The 14,108-nt window shown below is 48.8% G+C and overlaps 1 protein-coding gene across 1 annotated transcript in view; it reads left to right on the forward strand.

Annotated features, from left to right (window-relative positions):
* NDUFS6 (NADH dehydrogenase (ubiquinone) Fe-S protein 6, 13kDa (NADH-coenzyme Q reductase)) overlaps positions 1-12,095 on the forward strand; it is a 16,940-nt gene extending 4,845 nt beyond the window's left edge. Inside the window, exons 3-4 of the mRNA XM_008582103.1 lie at positions 9,777-9,899; positions 11,889-12,095. Of these exons, the coding sequence (XP_008580325.1) occupies positions 9,777-9,899; positions 11,889-11,957 (192 nt within the window). The 3' untranslated portion in view covers positions 11,958-12,095. The remainder of the gene's footprint in view (positions 1-9,776; positions 9,900-11,888) is intronic.
* Positions 12,096-14,108: the final 2,013 nt, after the last annotated feature.

Below are 14,108 nucleotides of genomic sequence, written 5' to 3' on the forward strand. Positions count from 1 at the left end.
GGGGGGGGGGGGGGGGGGGGGGGAGCTGGCCAGAACAGGGATCTGAAGCCTTGACCTTGGTGTTAAAACAACTGCACTCTAATCAACTGAGCACACGGTGGAATGTTACTCAACCTTAAGACAGAAGGAAATTCTGATATATGCTACAGCGTGGACGAAACTTGAGGACATTATGCTAAGTGAAATAATCCACTCACGAAAGGACGACTGTACGATTCTGCTTATATGAGGTCCCCAGAGTGGTCACGTTCCTAGAGACAGAGTAGAATGGGGCTGCCGGGGATGGGGAGGGGGGAGATGGGGAGCTGCTGTTTCATGGACATAGTTTCAGTTTGGGAGGACGAAACGTTCTGGAGGTGGATGTGGTGATGGTTGCGCAGCATTACGATGTGTTTAATACGTTGAACGAACTGTACACTTAAAAACGGTTAAGATGGTAAATTTTATGTTATGTGTATGTTAACACAGTAAAAAGTATTGGGGGCGGTGCTTCAGGCCTGTGCAGGGAGTTGAGCACAGGTTGTCTTCCGAGGCTCGCGTAGCCGGTGTTCCTTCCTCCTCGATCCTCCTTGGAGGCGGCAGAGCGCACTTTGCAGTGAGGTGACCGCCAGGTTGCACGTGCCAGCTGTGTGCGCGCTGAGGCAGGAACTGTGCTGGTTATCGCCCAGGACAAGTGGTAACTCCCGGCTCAGGAGCAGAGAAGCCTTTTGGCATCTTTCACCTCATGTTGCCCAGTCTGTTATGCTGGCATGTCAGCATGTCACTGTCTGAGTCATGTGTTCTTTAATATGTGCACACATGTACACACATGCGTTTCCACAGGTAGGCAAGCTACAGAGCTAAAAGGAAATGCTGAGGTTCCCCAGGGGTTAGTAGGTACAGGAAGCAGTTGCCACCCCTAGAATTAGGGGTACTGAGGGGAAGAGGTGGGGTCACCAGGAGGCAGAGCATAAAATGCTCCTGTGTGGAGTGCTGGCACCTCTGCTGCAGGCTCAGTATTGCAGGGTGGGCTGCGGCTGAGGGGTGTGAGCCTGCCGGCACCCCCTGCCAGACAGAGGGGCTGAGACTGTCCTCTGCTGAGAGGAAGGTTGGACTCGGGAGACCTGCTTCCCACCCAGCAGTGCGGTTCACCCTGGGTTCGTGATTGTTTGGTTGGTGCCGCAGGCAGAATTCGGCACTAACTTTGTTTCCATGTTCACTTACAGGGGTTCAAGAGGACAGGTCTGCCTGAGTCTGTCTGCTTGTCTCCTTGGAGAAGCAATCTGGGCGCCTCTTAGGGAGTGTTTGAGAGCTGGGGAGTTGTGGCGAGTGCCTTGGCAGCTGCCCGAGGCCTTTCCATGGCTCCCTGCTTCTTTACACTCCTACTCCTGCATCCCCCTCCCAAATGCACGCTGTTTATCGTGGGAGTGGGCTGAAGGCCATCTGATTTTAAAATAAATGTTTAGGTTAGTATGAATCACGGCTCTTTGCTTCCTTCAGAAGGCTTGTAGTGTCAGAAATAGTGATTATAGTAGAGAGGTTTCTTTACCGCCCAGGACCCAGAGGAACATATTTGAAACTATGAACTCATAAACCCCAGGTTCAGAGTCTGCCGGCTCAGTCGATAAGCCGTGTGGGGTGTGTCTTAATTTCCTCCTTGTGGTGGCTCTGGGATGTCATGCTTATTCCTGCCCTCACCTTTGTGTCCTGTGATACCTTCTCTTCCTTAATGCCAGCAAGGTTAGAGACTGGACTCTGCCAGTCCCAAAGCAACTTTGAACACATCATTCAGATAGCCTAGTTACTGTTTTGAGTATCTTTTGCAGACTTACCTAGTTTAAGAATTAATTTTGGATGAAAACTTCAGTTTCTCCTGTGACTTAAAGATTGCATATACATGTATCTCTAGCTAAATATAATTATTGGTATTAATGTTAAAATATCTAATGTTCTAAGTAATTGAACTGAACTTTTTAGTCTGTTTTAAACTTGTAATTTTCATTAATGGAATCAGTATTTTACAGAACATTTATTATGCAGCTGGGTAATTTTCTTTTTGCATTGGTCTTGATATTATTTCATAGAATCACGTATTTTATATTTTATCTTAATAGATCTAATCTCGTCTTGACATAGGTACTGACACTCCCCAAATGTGTGAGCTGTAAAGAATACATAAGAATGGTTTACTGACAAATGAATTTAAACCTAAATGTCTGTACTCAAATCAGTTGATCATCAGGAGGTAAATAACAGGGTAGTTTTACGTTTCTTCATTAGTGATGAATGAAGGACTCATGTTACAGCAGGGGGACGATGCAGGGCGTGCCGCCCAATGTGTGTTTAGAAGGAAAGTGTTAGGGCTGCTGTGGCCATTTCTCTGTTAAAACCCAGCGGTGCTTTTCTCCTCTTATCCTGTCCTAGGTGAGAGTTTTAACATGGGGCTTGATTTTGTGTTGGGAATGGGGTGTATTTTCTGCTGGGCTTTTTGTATTCTTGTGGTTGAATGGAGTTCCTGGAGCCAGATGTTAATGGGAGGTTAAGGTCACCATTGAGCTGCAGGCGGTAAATGACAGGGGGCCAATCCCATGTCAGTCACCAGCGTCCCTGCATCAGCTGCCCTTCCCGCAAGGAGGTGGCTGGTCTCTCTGATGGCCGTGATGGGGCCTGGGAGTCTGTTAGTGTGGCTCTTGTGACACGTCACTTCTGCAGACACTGTGTTATTTACACACAAGGCTTCATTTGTAGGTTAGCTGCTTCGTCTGCAGCAGGGTGAACAGAACACCCTCACTTCGTAGCCCCTGCATGGGTGCTGGCGTAAGGAGTGGCCAGACTGTCCGCAGAGGCAGTGTGTGTAAGGCAGCGTGTACAACAACACGGGAGACACTGCATGGCTTTTTTGTTGTTTTAATGCAGCTTCATGTTCGAGTAACTTACTACTATGTTTCTGGAAATAGAACTTTAGGGAAAAGCTTTACAAGATGGTAAATCTGTAACTGACAGAGTTTCTTAGAAACAAACCTTTCCAACATGCCTCTGCTTCTGTGGGTTCAGGGTGTCACCTGTCTTCATGGCAGAGGGGGGCGTGCCTGCTTATGTGTGAGGGTGTGCAGGACTCAACAACGCTGTGTGTGTGGCTTCTGTACAGAGAGTTGGCTGGCTTTAGACAAATAAGGAACTGTGCTTTTTAAGCTAATTTTCAGGGTTTGACTGAAATTAAATGGTATGGCCCCCTCCCTCCTTAATTTGTAAAAATTTATCTGTGCGTAGTCTAGGCCTGCATGTGTAGGTGAGACTCTGGGCCTGCAGGGCTGCGAGCCAGCTACCGCACTGAGCCAGCACTGCAGAGTGACCTGGGGCAAAGTTTATTAATCTGATTTCTAGCCCTGGCATCCCCCCAGCCTGTCTGCCTGTAAACTCGCGATTGCTCTAAGGGACATCTGTAAGGGAAAGAGTGGGGCCCTGCCTTTGACTGCGTGTATTTTCTGTCATTGTGTCTGTCCACTGAATGAGCCTTTGGCTTCCAGAAATGAGAGGTTTTCACGACGTGTGTTGCTGCTTTTCACTCTGGTGAGGTTAAAGATGTAGAAGAGATGCTAGGTTTTTGTAAGGTTACTGAGGAAAGATGCTAGCCAGGTAAAGGAAGAAGAGATGATTTTATTAGCAGGCAGCAAGCGGACCTGCTGGGCTGAGCCAAAAATGGCGCCAGCACGGAGAGGCAGTTGGGTGTCTTCTTTTATAGGGCTAAGATTAGCATCTAGCCTAGCCTAGTAGGATGGTCACAGTGTTCCATTCCACACACAGCCTGTTCATGGGAACAGACACCTGGGGAGAAAGAAACCTTGGGCTAGTGGGGAAACAGTTAACGGTGTTACACTCTGGGTACAGCCTGCTGAGCCTGCTGTGGGGACAGAGACTTAGGGAGATAGAAACTTAGAGGAATGACATTTATAGAAACAAAACTGAAGGGTGGGGGCTCTCGAAAAGTCAGGTTTTCAGTTCCAGGGACCTGACAGTTTTAAGATGTGCCATGATGCTGGATGATCCCTGGGAGCCCGTGTGCTGGATACAGACCTTTGCTGCTGACGACCAGGAACAGGTTCAGAGGATGACTGTGATCACTGTAGACAGCTTCACAAGGAAGGACATCAGGGTAGGGGGTACGGGGCACTTGTGATGCTGGAGCGGGACTGGCCGTCCTCGTGGGGCGCATGGGTAGATGCACATAACCGGGGCTTGGGGGCACAGTGGGGGCTGCACGTGCGGACACTGGCCATCCTTGTGGGGCGCATGGGTAGATGCACATAACCGGGGCTTGGGGGCACGGTGGGGGCTGCACGTGCAGACACTGGCCATCCTCGTGGGGCACATGGGTAGATGCACATAACCGGGGCTTGGGGGCACAGTGGGGGCTGCACGTGCGGACACTGGCCATCCTTGTGGGGCGCATGGGTAGATGCACATAACCGGGGCTTGGGGGCACAGTGGGGGCTGCACGTGCGGACACTGGCCATCCTTGTGGGGCGCATGGGTAGATGCACATAACCGGGGTTTGGGGGCACGGTGGGGGCTGCACGTGCGGACACTGGCCGTCCTCGTGGGGCGCATGGGTAGATGCACATAACCGGGGCTTGGGGGCACGGTGGGGGCTGCACGTGCGGACACTTCACTTCTTGTGCTGTTGCTCGGTGTTTCAGGCTTGGTCTCCTTGGTGTTCACCAAGCACAACTGAAAGGGGCTGACTCATTACTGAATCTGATGAAATCAAGGCATGTCCCCTGTCCACGTTCCCCAAATTTGCCATCCTGGGCATCATTAGATACATTATTGGCCAAGCCGGGATGTTTGCGCTTTTTTTGAGAAAAGTAAATGAGCTCTTTGAAGTAGAGGGAGTAGCATAATGATCCCCTCTTCCCACAGAGCCTGGCGCTCAGTCCCAGCAGTTACCAGTCAGGGCGATGGTCAGGACAGCCAGTCGCCTCAGCTCTGCCCTGCCAACACCCCTGCCCCACCACCCCAGGTCACTTTCAAGCGAATCTTTCACATCATGTCATTGAATCTAAATTTATCCACGGATACCTTCAAAAGGTATTAACACGGCAATAATATCATTATCACACCTAAAAAAAAGTATGGTAGTTCCTTTAAATTAAATATCAAAAGGGTGTGAAAGAGTCTCGATTATGTCATAGTTTTTAAATTTTTAATTTTGACTCAGAGTCGAAATAAGTTCCGTATATTGCAATTGCTGATGTATCTTAAGTCTCTTTTAATCCATTCACTTCCGTCCCCACCCCCCGCCCTGTCTCTTTTTCTCCTTGGAATTTATTTTTTAAAGAATCCAGGTCATGTCTTACTGACTGCCTCCCTTCAGTGCTGTTAAACGTGCCTTTTGTGACGTGTGTTTCCATCCATAACACACAGTATGTGACTGATTGTGGCTGCGTGACTCCGGAAGGAAGCACATGTCATCCACACAGTCTCCTCCCCCAAACAAAAACTGATCCACAATCTGACCAAGCCTCTAGATCCAACTACCAATTTACAAAACATTTGGAGGACAGGAGACACGGACTGATGCAGTCAGGAACAGGCACAGATGCCCGCAGTCAGTAATGCTGTTAATATTATAGGCAGAAGAATTGGTTAAAAAAAGTAATAAAACTACATCTATTTGGAGGGGAGAAGAGGTATCCGAAAGCCCCTGAGAATCAATTATAAAACTAACTCAAAAGAGTCTGCACACTAGCAGTATATAAAATCAACATGGTACCTCTAACGTTCGTGTATGTGGATAATGAATAAGCAGGTACAGGACACGGGAGGAGGAAGCCCACTGTATGGTAGCAGCAGACAAGAGACACTTAGCAGCGTCTGAGCAAATGCTCATGCCTCGATGGAGAGCACTCCTGAAAGGCACCGGGCAGACTAGAGTCATTCGTTCTTCTTGGCTAGTTGTTTTAACGTCAAGATGTCCATTCTGGCTAAGTTAATTTATAAGCTTAATGTGGTCCCAATGAAAATAGCAATGAGATTTTCTTTTTCTTTTCTTTTCTTTTCTTTTTTTTTTTTTTTTGGTGCAGCTTGCCAGTACAGGGATCAAACCCTGGACCTTGCTGCAGTCAGCACCACACTGAACAGCTGAGCTAACCAGCCAGCCCAGCAGTGAGCTTTTCTACAGAGTGAGACATGCAGGCGTTGCTAGTGAAACACTGAACAGGAAGAGCTGCGTGTGCTGGGAGAGTGCGGGAGCTAGGTTTATCTGATGTTGAAGATACCTGGGCCTCTAAGTGAACAGCGTGGAGATGCGTGGACAGACAGTGCATGGGACAGACAGAACAGAAAGCCAAGTGGGGCTGGAGGCAGCAAACACTGAGGCATGTGTCATATTGCTGGACAGAGAGGTTCGCTTTAATATGTGGTGAGAGACCGGTGGATAGCTGTCTGAGCAGAAATAAAGATCAAGTTCACTTCTCACACCATATACAAGCATGAAATCCAAAATGCTCTATAATTCTAAATGTAAAAACAAAGAAAAAAACAAAGGAAATAGCCCAAGTACTAGAAGAAAACATGGGTAAATTTCTCTATCTTGTAGGTAGAGAAGAGCTTTCTGTGTCTAAAAGTCCAGATGCAATAAAAGAGAAGATTGAAACTTTGGTTATGTAAGTCACATATATTTTTAAAAGTTTACATAGCACAAAAATACCATAAGCACAGCCAAAAGACAAATTGGGAAGAAATATTTGCAAATAATCACAGGTAAAGGGCTGATATTCCTAATAAACTAAGAACTTTAAAATTTAGAGGGAAAAAAACAAAAAATCCTGTAGAAAAATGGCAGCAGACATGAACAGTTTATAACATGAGAAAGCTGCCTGTCTCAGTGACAGAAGAGTAGTGCCAATGACAGCTGCTCGCAGGCACCCTACCTGGAGGGGAGGTTCCCCAACCGTCGGGTCCCCATTGTGACAAAACTAAATGAGTTTACCCTCTGACCCAGCAGTCCCACTTTTGGGAATTTACCTTTAAGGTGCGCTCCTGTAATACAAAGATACGTATGTGCAAGGTTATTTATTGCAGTATTGTATGTAAAATACTGAAAACTATTTACATGTGTAAGCGTTGGAAATCGGTGGAATACAAAGCTGTGGTTTGTACACACACTGGAGGGTGAAGCAATTTTTATAAAAAGGAGCCAGGCAGACTCTGTGATGATGTGGCATGATTTTCAAGAAATGCTGTCAAGTGAAAAAGTACAGGTGAACAACTTACACTACGTTTTGTGTAAAAAATAAAGGAAAGTGAGAAAAAACAATATGAAGGTACATCAAAACGTTCAGTGGAAAAATAGAATTAAACGATAACAGGAATCTGTCCGTGGGCTTTTGAAGCGCCTCTCCCATGAGCGTGAGAGACGGACCACTGGATTGGTCACAGACGAGGGCGGGGGTGCATGGAGTGGGTGGGGCTTGATATTCTCACCCCACTTTGTTTAGTTTTGACGTTTGGAGATATGTTGATGTGATTTAAATCCCAGGGAGGGAAGGAGAACTAACCTGGACCACACCCGGCTCTGTGTCATGTGGTGACACAGCTGCACTGATGGGCAGGGAAGCCCCACCATGGCCTGTCATGTGGACCTAGGAGCCAGCTGTTGGGCACGCCTGGGTCCCCTGAGCACCACAATAATCAGGGGCAGTCTGTGCTGTAGACCTTGAAGAAAATTTGGTCTCTGGGAGCCCCAGCCAGTGACACACGTCACATCCACGGAGGAGAGGAAGAGGGGGTGCTGCGCAGGAGCCCCCGCCAGAGACGCATGTGTTGCATCCATGGAGGACTGGAGGGTGGCAGTGCTGCTGCTCAGACCCTGTTAGACCTGGTGCTGCAGTGGCAGCAGAGGAGGGAGGTTGTTGGAAGGTGTCGCTGATCAACCACCTGGGAGATGCAGGTGTGGGTGGGACCCTCCATGGGGCCCAGTCTGGGAGCTGTGAGGGGAGCAGGTGTGTGGGGCTCTCTGGCTGGCAAGGAAGCACTGTGACTGCAGGTGGGGAATCAGCCATCCATGGCCAGTGACCAGCATGGAGGTCCCTGTGAGGGGTGGGTGGACGTCCTGTGTCACCAGACATGGAGCCTGAGAAGCTATGTTGTTGCAGAGGCCAGGATGCCCAGCCGGGTGCCACATGGAGAGAACAGATGGGCCAAAGTGAGGAATGTTCTAGGAGGAAAGGGGCACAGGAGATTGAGCCAAGGAAGCTGCTGTTCTTTTTTTTTTTTTTTTTTCCTTTTTACTGACTGGTAATGGCATCGCAGCCCTCTGTGTTGTGCCCGCACCGCGCTCAGCCAGTGAGTGGGAACCGGTCTCCACATGGGATCCGAACCCTCGGTGGGAGCGCCGCCACGCTCCCAAGCGGCGCACTCTCCAGTGCGCCACTCGTATAACTTCGTATAATGTATGCTATACGAAGTTATGAACAGATGGGCCAAAGTGAGGAATGTTCTAGGAGGAAAGGGGCACAGGAGATTGAGCCAAGGAAGCTGCTGTTCTTTTTTTTTTTTTTTTTCCTTTTTACTGACTGGTAATGGCATCGCAGCCCTCTGTGTTGTGCCCGCACCGCGCTCAGCCAGTGAGTGGGAACCGGTCTCCACATGGGATCCGAACCCTCGGTGGGAGCGCCGCCACGCTCCCAAGCGGCGCACTCTCCAGTGCGCCACCGGGCCAGCCCGGAAGCTGCTGTTCTTGATCCTGGACTGGGCCCTGGCCTGGGCCCTGGCCTGGGGAGAGCTAGAGGGACATTGTTGCTCTAACAGTTGTATGTGGGCACTTCACAAAGTTCATGGGAAGATTCCTATTATTTTTTAATTCTGTTTTTCCACGAACTCTCTGTAGTACCCTATTACGGGTGGTAATTTTGGTGTTTTAGATAAATCTACTACATCAGTGTTAAATTTACCGAGCTTGACAACTGCTTTGGGGTTATATGACATGACAGTTTCATGAAGTACACATGGGAGAGTGTGGATGGAAAGGCCCATGTGGATGTGTGTGCTCTCAGTGGGTCAGAGAAAGTGTGTGTGCACGCGTGTGTGCTTGGGTGTGCTCGTGTGTGTAGGTGTGTGTGCAGGTGTGCTTGTGTGCATGCTCATGTGTGCAGGTGTGCTTGTGTGCATGCTCATGTGTGTGCAGGTGTGCTTGTGTGCGTGCTCGTGTGTGTGTGTGCTCGTGTGTGTAGGCATGTGTGCAGGTGTGCTTGTGTGCGTGCTCGTGTGTGTAGGTGTGTGTGCAGGTGTGCTTGTGTTTGCTTGTGTGCATGCCTGTGGTGTGTGCACGTGTGCTTGTGTGCATGCTCGTGTGTGTGCAGGTGTGCGTGCTCGTGTGTGTAGGCATGTGTGCAGGTGTGCTTGTGTGCATGCTCGTCTGTGTGCAGGTGTGCGTGCTTGTATGCGTGTGCACGTGCAGATGCACAGAGAGAGGCGGAATGGGAGGAGGGACAGCTGACAAAGCCTTGGGGCAGATGCTGCACGTCACCAGATCCAGGAAAAGGACAAAATGCAGATTCTTTGTGCCATTCTCATTCTCATGGTGTTTCTGTAAGTTTGAAATTATATTCAAATGAGACGTTACCTGTATTTAATGAAATTATTTCTATAATTTAAAGCTATAATATTTAAATGAAAATATAAAGAATAGATCTGTGCTGACAGTACATGAATTTGTGTATGGGGGGGTTGTCTACATTAAATTGGGTGAAATGATTACGTTTTTGTGTTTGTCCATGTATGTTTTCTTGTTGCAGGTGAATGAAAACTTTGCCATTGACTTGATAGCAGAGCAACCCGTGAGTCAAGTGGACACTCGAGTAATCTCCTGTGATGGCGGTGGGGGGGCCCTCGGCCACCCCAAAGTGTACATCAACTTGGTGTGTAGCTCCCTCCGCTTCCCCACACACCTGTCAGGGGGCTTGTTCGCCCCCAGTGCGCACCTGTGCTTCTCAGGACTACCTTTTCTTTCTTGCCTGTCCCGCATCAGCTCTTGAGGTGGCCCTGACAGTGTTCACTCTACAGAATTGTACCACAGGGCCTGGATGAGACGGCATGTGGAAGGTACCTTGTCAGCTGTGAGGTGTGGAAGGTGTGTTGTGTTTGATCAGGATCAGCGTCCACCTTCCTCTTCTCAAGCATGAAGGCTTCAGTCTTTCCTCTCTGCACCGTCTTTGTTTGGTCCCTACGTCAGTCAGCTCGAGCTGCCATAGAAAGTGCCTTGGGCTGGGCGGCTTACACAGCAGAAATTTCTCACAGTTTAGAGGCTGGAAGTCCGAGGTCGCGGTGTGGGCTGAGTTGGCATGAAGATGGCATCTCTCCCTGTGTCCTCACATGGTCATCCCTCCATGTGTCTGTGTGCTCCTCTCCTCTTCTTATGAGGACGCCTGTCATGGCGTCAAGGCCCATCCTGAAGACTTGTTTTACCTTCATCACCCTTAAAGACCCATCCGCACACGCAGTCACAGTGGGGTAGGGCTTCAGTGCATGACTTGGGGGACACACTTTATGTGTGCGTGTCCCTCTGTAATCTTTTGTCTGTCGACAAATATAGATATATGGTTCCCGACTTATGAGGGCTCAGCTTACAACTTCTTGACTTCTCGGTGGTACAAAAGTCCCAAACATCCACCAGACACTGCACTTCAGGCCTGCGCGCTCTGTGTTCACTTTCAGTGCAGTACTCAGTGAGTGACATGAGGGACTCAGCCCTTTATTATAAAGCAGACTTTGTGGTAGGTGATTTCACCTGACTCTCGGCTCATGTCTGTGTTCTGAGCACGCTGAAGGTGGGCTGGGCTAAGCTGTGATGTTCAGTAGGTTAGGTGCATTAAGTACATTTTTCAGCTTGTGATATTTTCAATTTATGGTGGGTTAGTAGAGGAATATCTTGTACAGGGCCATAGAGAAGAACAGTGCACATAACCAGGGAGAAAAACCATGAGATGGACTTCAGGTGTGTACATAGTGTGCAGGAGAGGGAAGGGTGTTTAGTAGTGAGCACCTGGTGATCTTGTTCTCACTAAACATAGTCGGTGGTTCGTGGACTTCATTTTCATTAGCGCTGATACTCATAGACCTTTGTATCTGCTGGTTCTGCATGCATGGATTCAACCAACTGCCAATGAAATATTTTAAAAAATACAACAAAATACAGTATAGCAACTTTTTACATAGCATTTACACTATTGTATTAAAGTAATCTAGAGATGATTGAAAGTATACAGGAGTGTGTGTGCGGGTTATATGCAAATACTGTGCCATTTTGTGTTAGGGATTTGAGCATCTGCAGATTTTGGTGTCCGTGGGACATCCTGAAACAAATCCCCCATGGATACCATGGGATGACTATACTAAAAAGGCAGTTGTGTAGCTCAGGTGCTTGTCATGAAAAGGGGACAGTGTAATGGACATAAACTGTTGAGCAGCCCATAACAGGATCCTGTCACCCTCTGCTTGTACCTGGGCGTGATCTTGTGCCTGGGTGTGATCTTGTGCCTAGGTGTGGGTCATGGTCCTCCGTTCAGCACCCCACCCCCCCACTCCAGGCACGTGGAGTTTGGAGAGTTGAGGGTGTTGTAGCTGTTGTGCTGACAGTGATGTCCTGGGTGGTCCTTTGAGATGGCTGCATGTCCCAGGGTGGGAGACCGAGGCTGGGGGCTTCTCATCCCTTGCCCACAGGATTCCAGTGAGTCAAGGTGGAGCTGGAATTGACAGCCAAAATTCTTAGTAACCCCGTATTTTTACAGATGTTTCTAGCTGACAGTATATTTAAAGTTTTATACATACTTTTTCAATGTGTAATATTTAAAAGTTAAATTTGAAGTAGAATATGGAGAAATGATATCTTGCCTTTTGAATTTTTTCAGGACAAAGAAACAAAAACTGGGACATGTGGTTATTGTGGACTTCGCTTTACGCAGCACCACCGTCACTAGAGCAAGGCGTGCACTGTGGTCCTCCGGAGCATGCGCGTGAGCGTTTCCATATTAAATATGAAGTATGTGAAGGTCACGAGCTCTGCATGAAGGGTGTTCCTCGTGCTGAATAAAGGTATTGCCATCAAGGGTGACGAATCATGAGTTTGTGCCTTCCATAGAAAGACCTTTTGAAAATGAGTGTTCACTCAGGAATGAGAGCTGGGGTTGTGTCCCCTCCAGGGTGAAGCGTCACCTGAGCTGCTCCCTGCGGGCGGCTGTGCGCATCTGTCTGTGCGGATCTTCCACAGCATCTTCTCTTATCTGAGGGGGCCAGGGGGGCGGGAGGAGAGCAGCACCTCTGTTCTGCAGACACAACTGCGATTCAGAGAGCTGAGGTTTCTTCGAGGCCAAGCCTCAGTTTACCTGAGTGGAAAGTAGTGCCCTTTCCTGGCACCACCTGCAAAGTCCACGTTCTCACTACCCCGATCCTTACATTGAAATACAGCATCTAAAAACTTAAGAATTTAAGTACCAATTTGAAGGTATTAAAAGTCATACTGGCCAAATTAAGTATTTAAGAGAGTACGGAGTGTAATGCGGCATAAGCGCAAATAAAAACAGCTCGTGAGGGAGGGGAGGCCTGCTGGGCTGGCCCGAGGCCTGGCGAGCACAGGTGGGACTCCAGAGGGATGCCGCGGTGGAGCAGGTGGGGCATGACGCTGCAACTAAAACTGCGGAAGAACGTTTCCTGAGCTGAAGAAAAACCTACAGGTCACAAGAACACACCTAGTTCCCTGCAAAATCGGTGAGAAAAGACAACTCAGTATATTCTGGTTAAAAAAAAATCTGAACTTCAAAGTCTAGAGAAAGGAAAATCTCTTAGCTTCTGGATGAAAGAACAAATTATCGTCGTGGGAAGGTTGTCAGAGTGGCATCCAGCTTCTCATGTTCAGTGCTGGGAGCTGGAAGACACTAGAATAGTATCAGCAGTTCCATCCCCCCACCCTGAGGACGTGCGTGGTGGGTGTGGGAAGACTCAGCTCATCATTCCCGGGCCCATGGGATACCTGGAGGAGGGGGCTCAGCCTGTGGACCTGAGCACAGCCCTGAGCGTGGGGAGGAGGCGGCGCCTCAGGGCAGTTAAGGTTGTAGGGACCAGTCAGTTGGTATACGTAGGTGTGCCAAGGGAAGTTGGGACATCCAGGTATGGGTGCCAAGCGGGTTCAGCAAGTCCAGGGTGCGTGTGTGGGGAAGTAAGGAGGTGCAGGGCTCCTGGAGGGAGGGTCTGGCCAGGGGAGAAGCAGCCAGGCCACAAAGGTACACACAAGGACTGCAGAGAGTAAGCAAGGGGCGCAGAGGGAGAGGCAGCAGCCAGAAGGGCTGGGGTGTGTGGTGGGGGTGCTCTTAGAACGAGGAACCAGAGCAGGAACCAGGCCCGGGGAGCCGGGTGGGAGATGCAGTCCCGGAGCACAGCCCTGTGTCACTGACGGGCCCTTCTATCTCTAATTTGCCAAGATTTTAAACTTAAATTGGTATCTTGATAAATGCTTTTGCTTCCTTTATTGAGGTGCAAAGCTGTGTTTTTCCTTCAGATATGCTGATATGTTGAATGATGTTGGTGTGTCTGTGCTCAGACCCTTGCTGCTCCTAGGGGAGGCCCAGTTGCTCACTGTGTGACGTGCTTCCCACAGGTTGTTAGGTGTGGTGCCCAGGATGTGGTTTGGGACTTTGGGACACCTCAGTTTGGAAATGAGGCTGAATTTTCCTCATTAAATGCTGTTAAATGATGTCGTCCTCCCCACGTCTTAGTGTCAGGTTGTGCTCACTGCGTGGGGAGCGTGCCCCATGCTTCCGTTCTCTGGAAGAGAAGGTGTAGGATGGGAGTGGCTGCGGTGCTGACCTCCCTCTTTTCCGGTGCTCTTGTCCATCTTTGCTTGTTTCCTGGCTGAGTCTCCCCAGAGCTGTGTCAGTTATGCGTGTGTTTGTGCAGCCTTAGCTGCCCATCTGCACTCTGTGTTCTTGTTTCTGCCTGGTTGATTCCAGTTGCTTTCTGTTTCCACATTCTTGCTGCTGATTTTTCATTCTTTTTCTCTGACTTCCTGAGGTGGATAATGCATTTGTTAATTCTCAGCTTTTCTTTTTTCATGTTTATTTGGTGCTATAAATTTC

The sequence above is a fragment of the Galeopterus variegatus genome, unplaced genomic scaffold (genome assembly GCF_000696425.1).
Source record: "Galeopterus variegatus unplaced genomic scaffold, G_variegatus-3.0.2 Scaffold2521, whole genome shotgun sequence".
Lineage (NCBI taxonomy): Eukaryota > Metazoa > Chordata > Mammalia > Dermoptera > Cynocephalidae > Galeopterus > Galeopterus variegatus.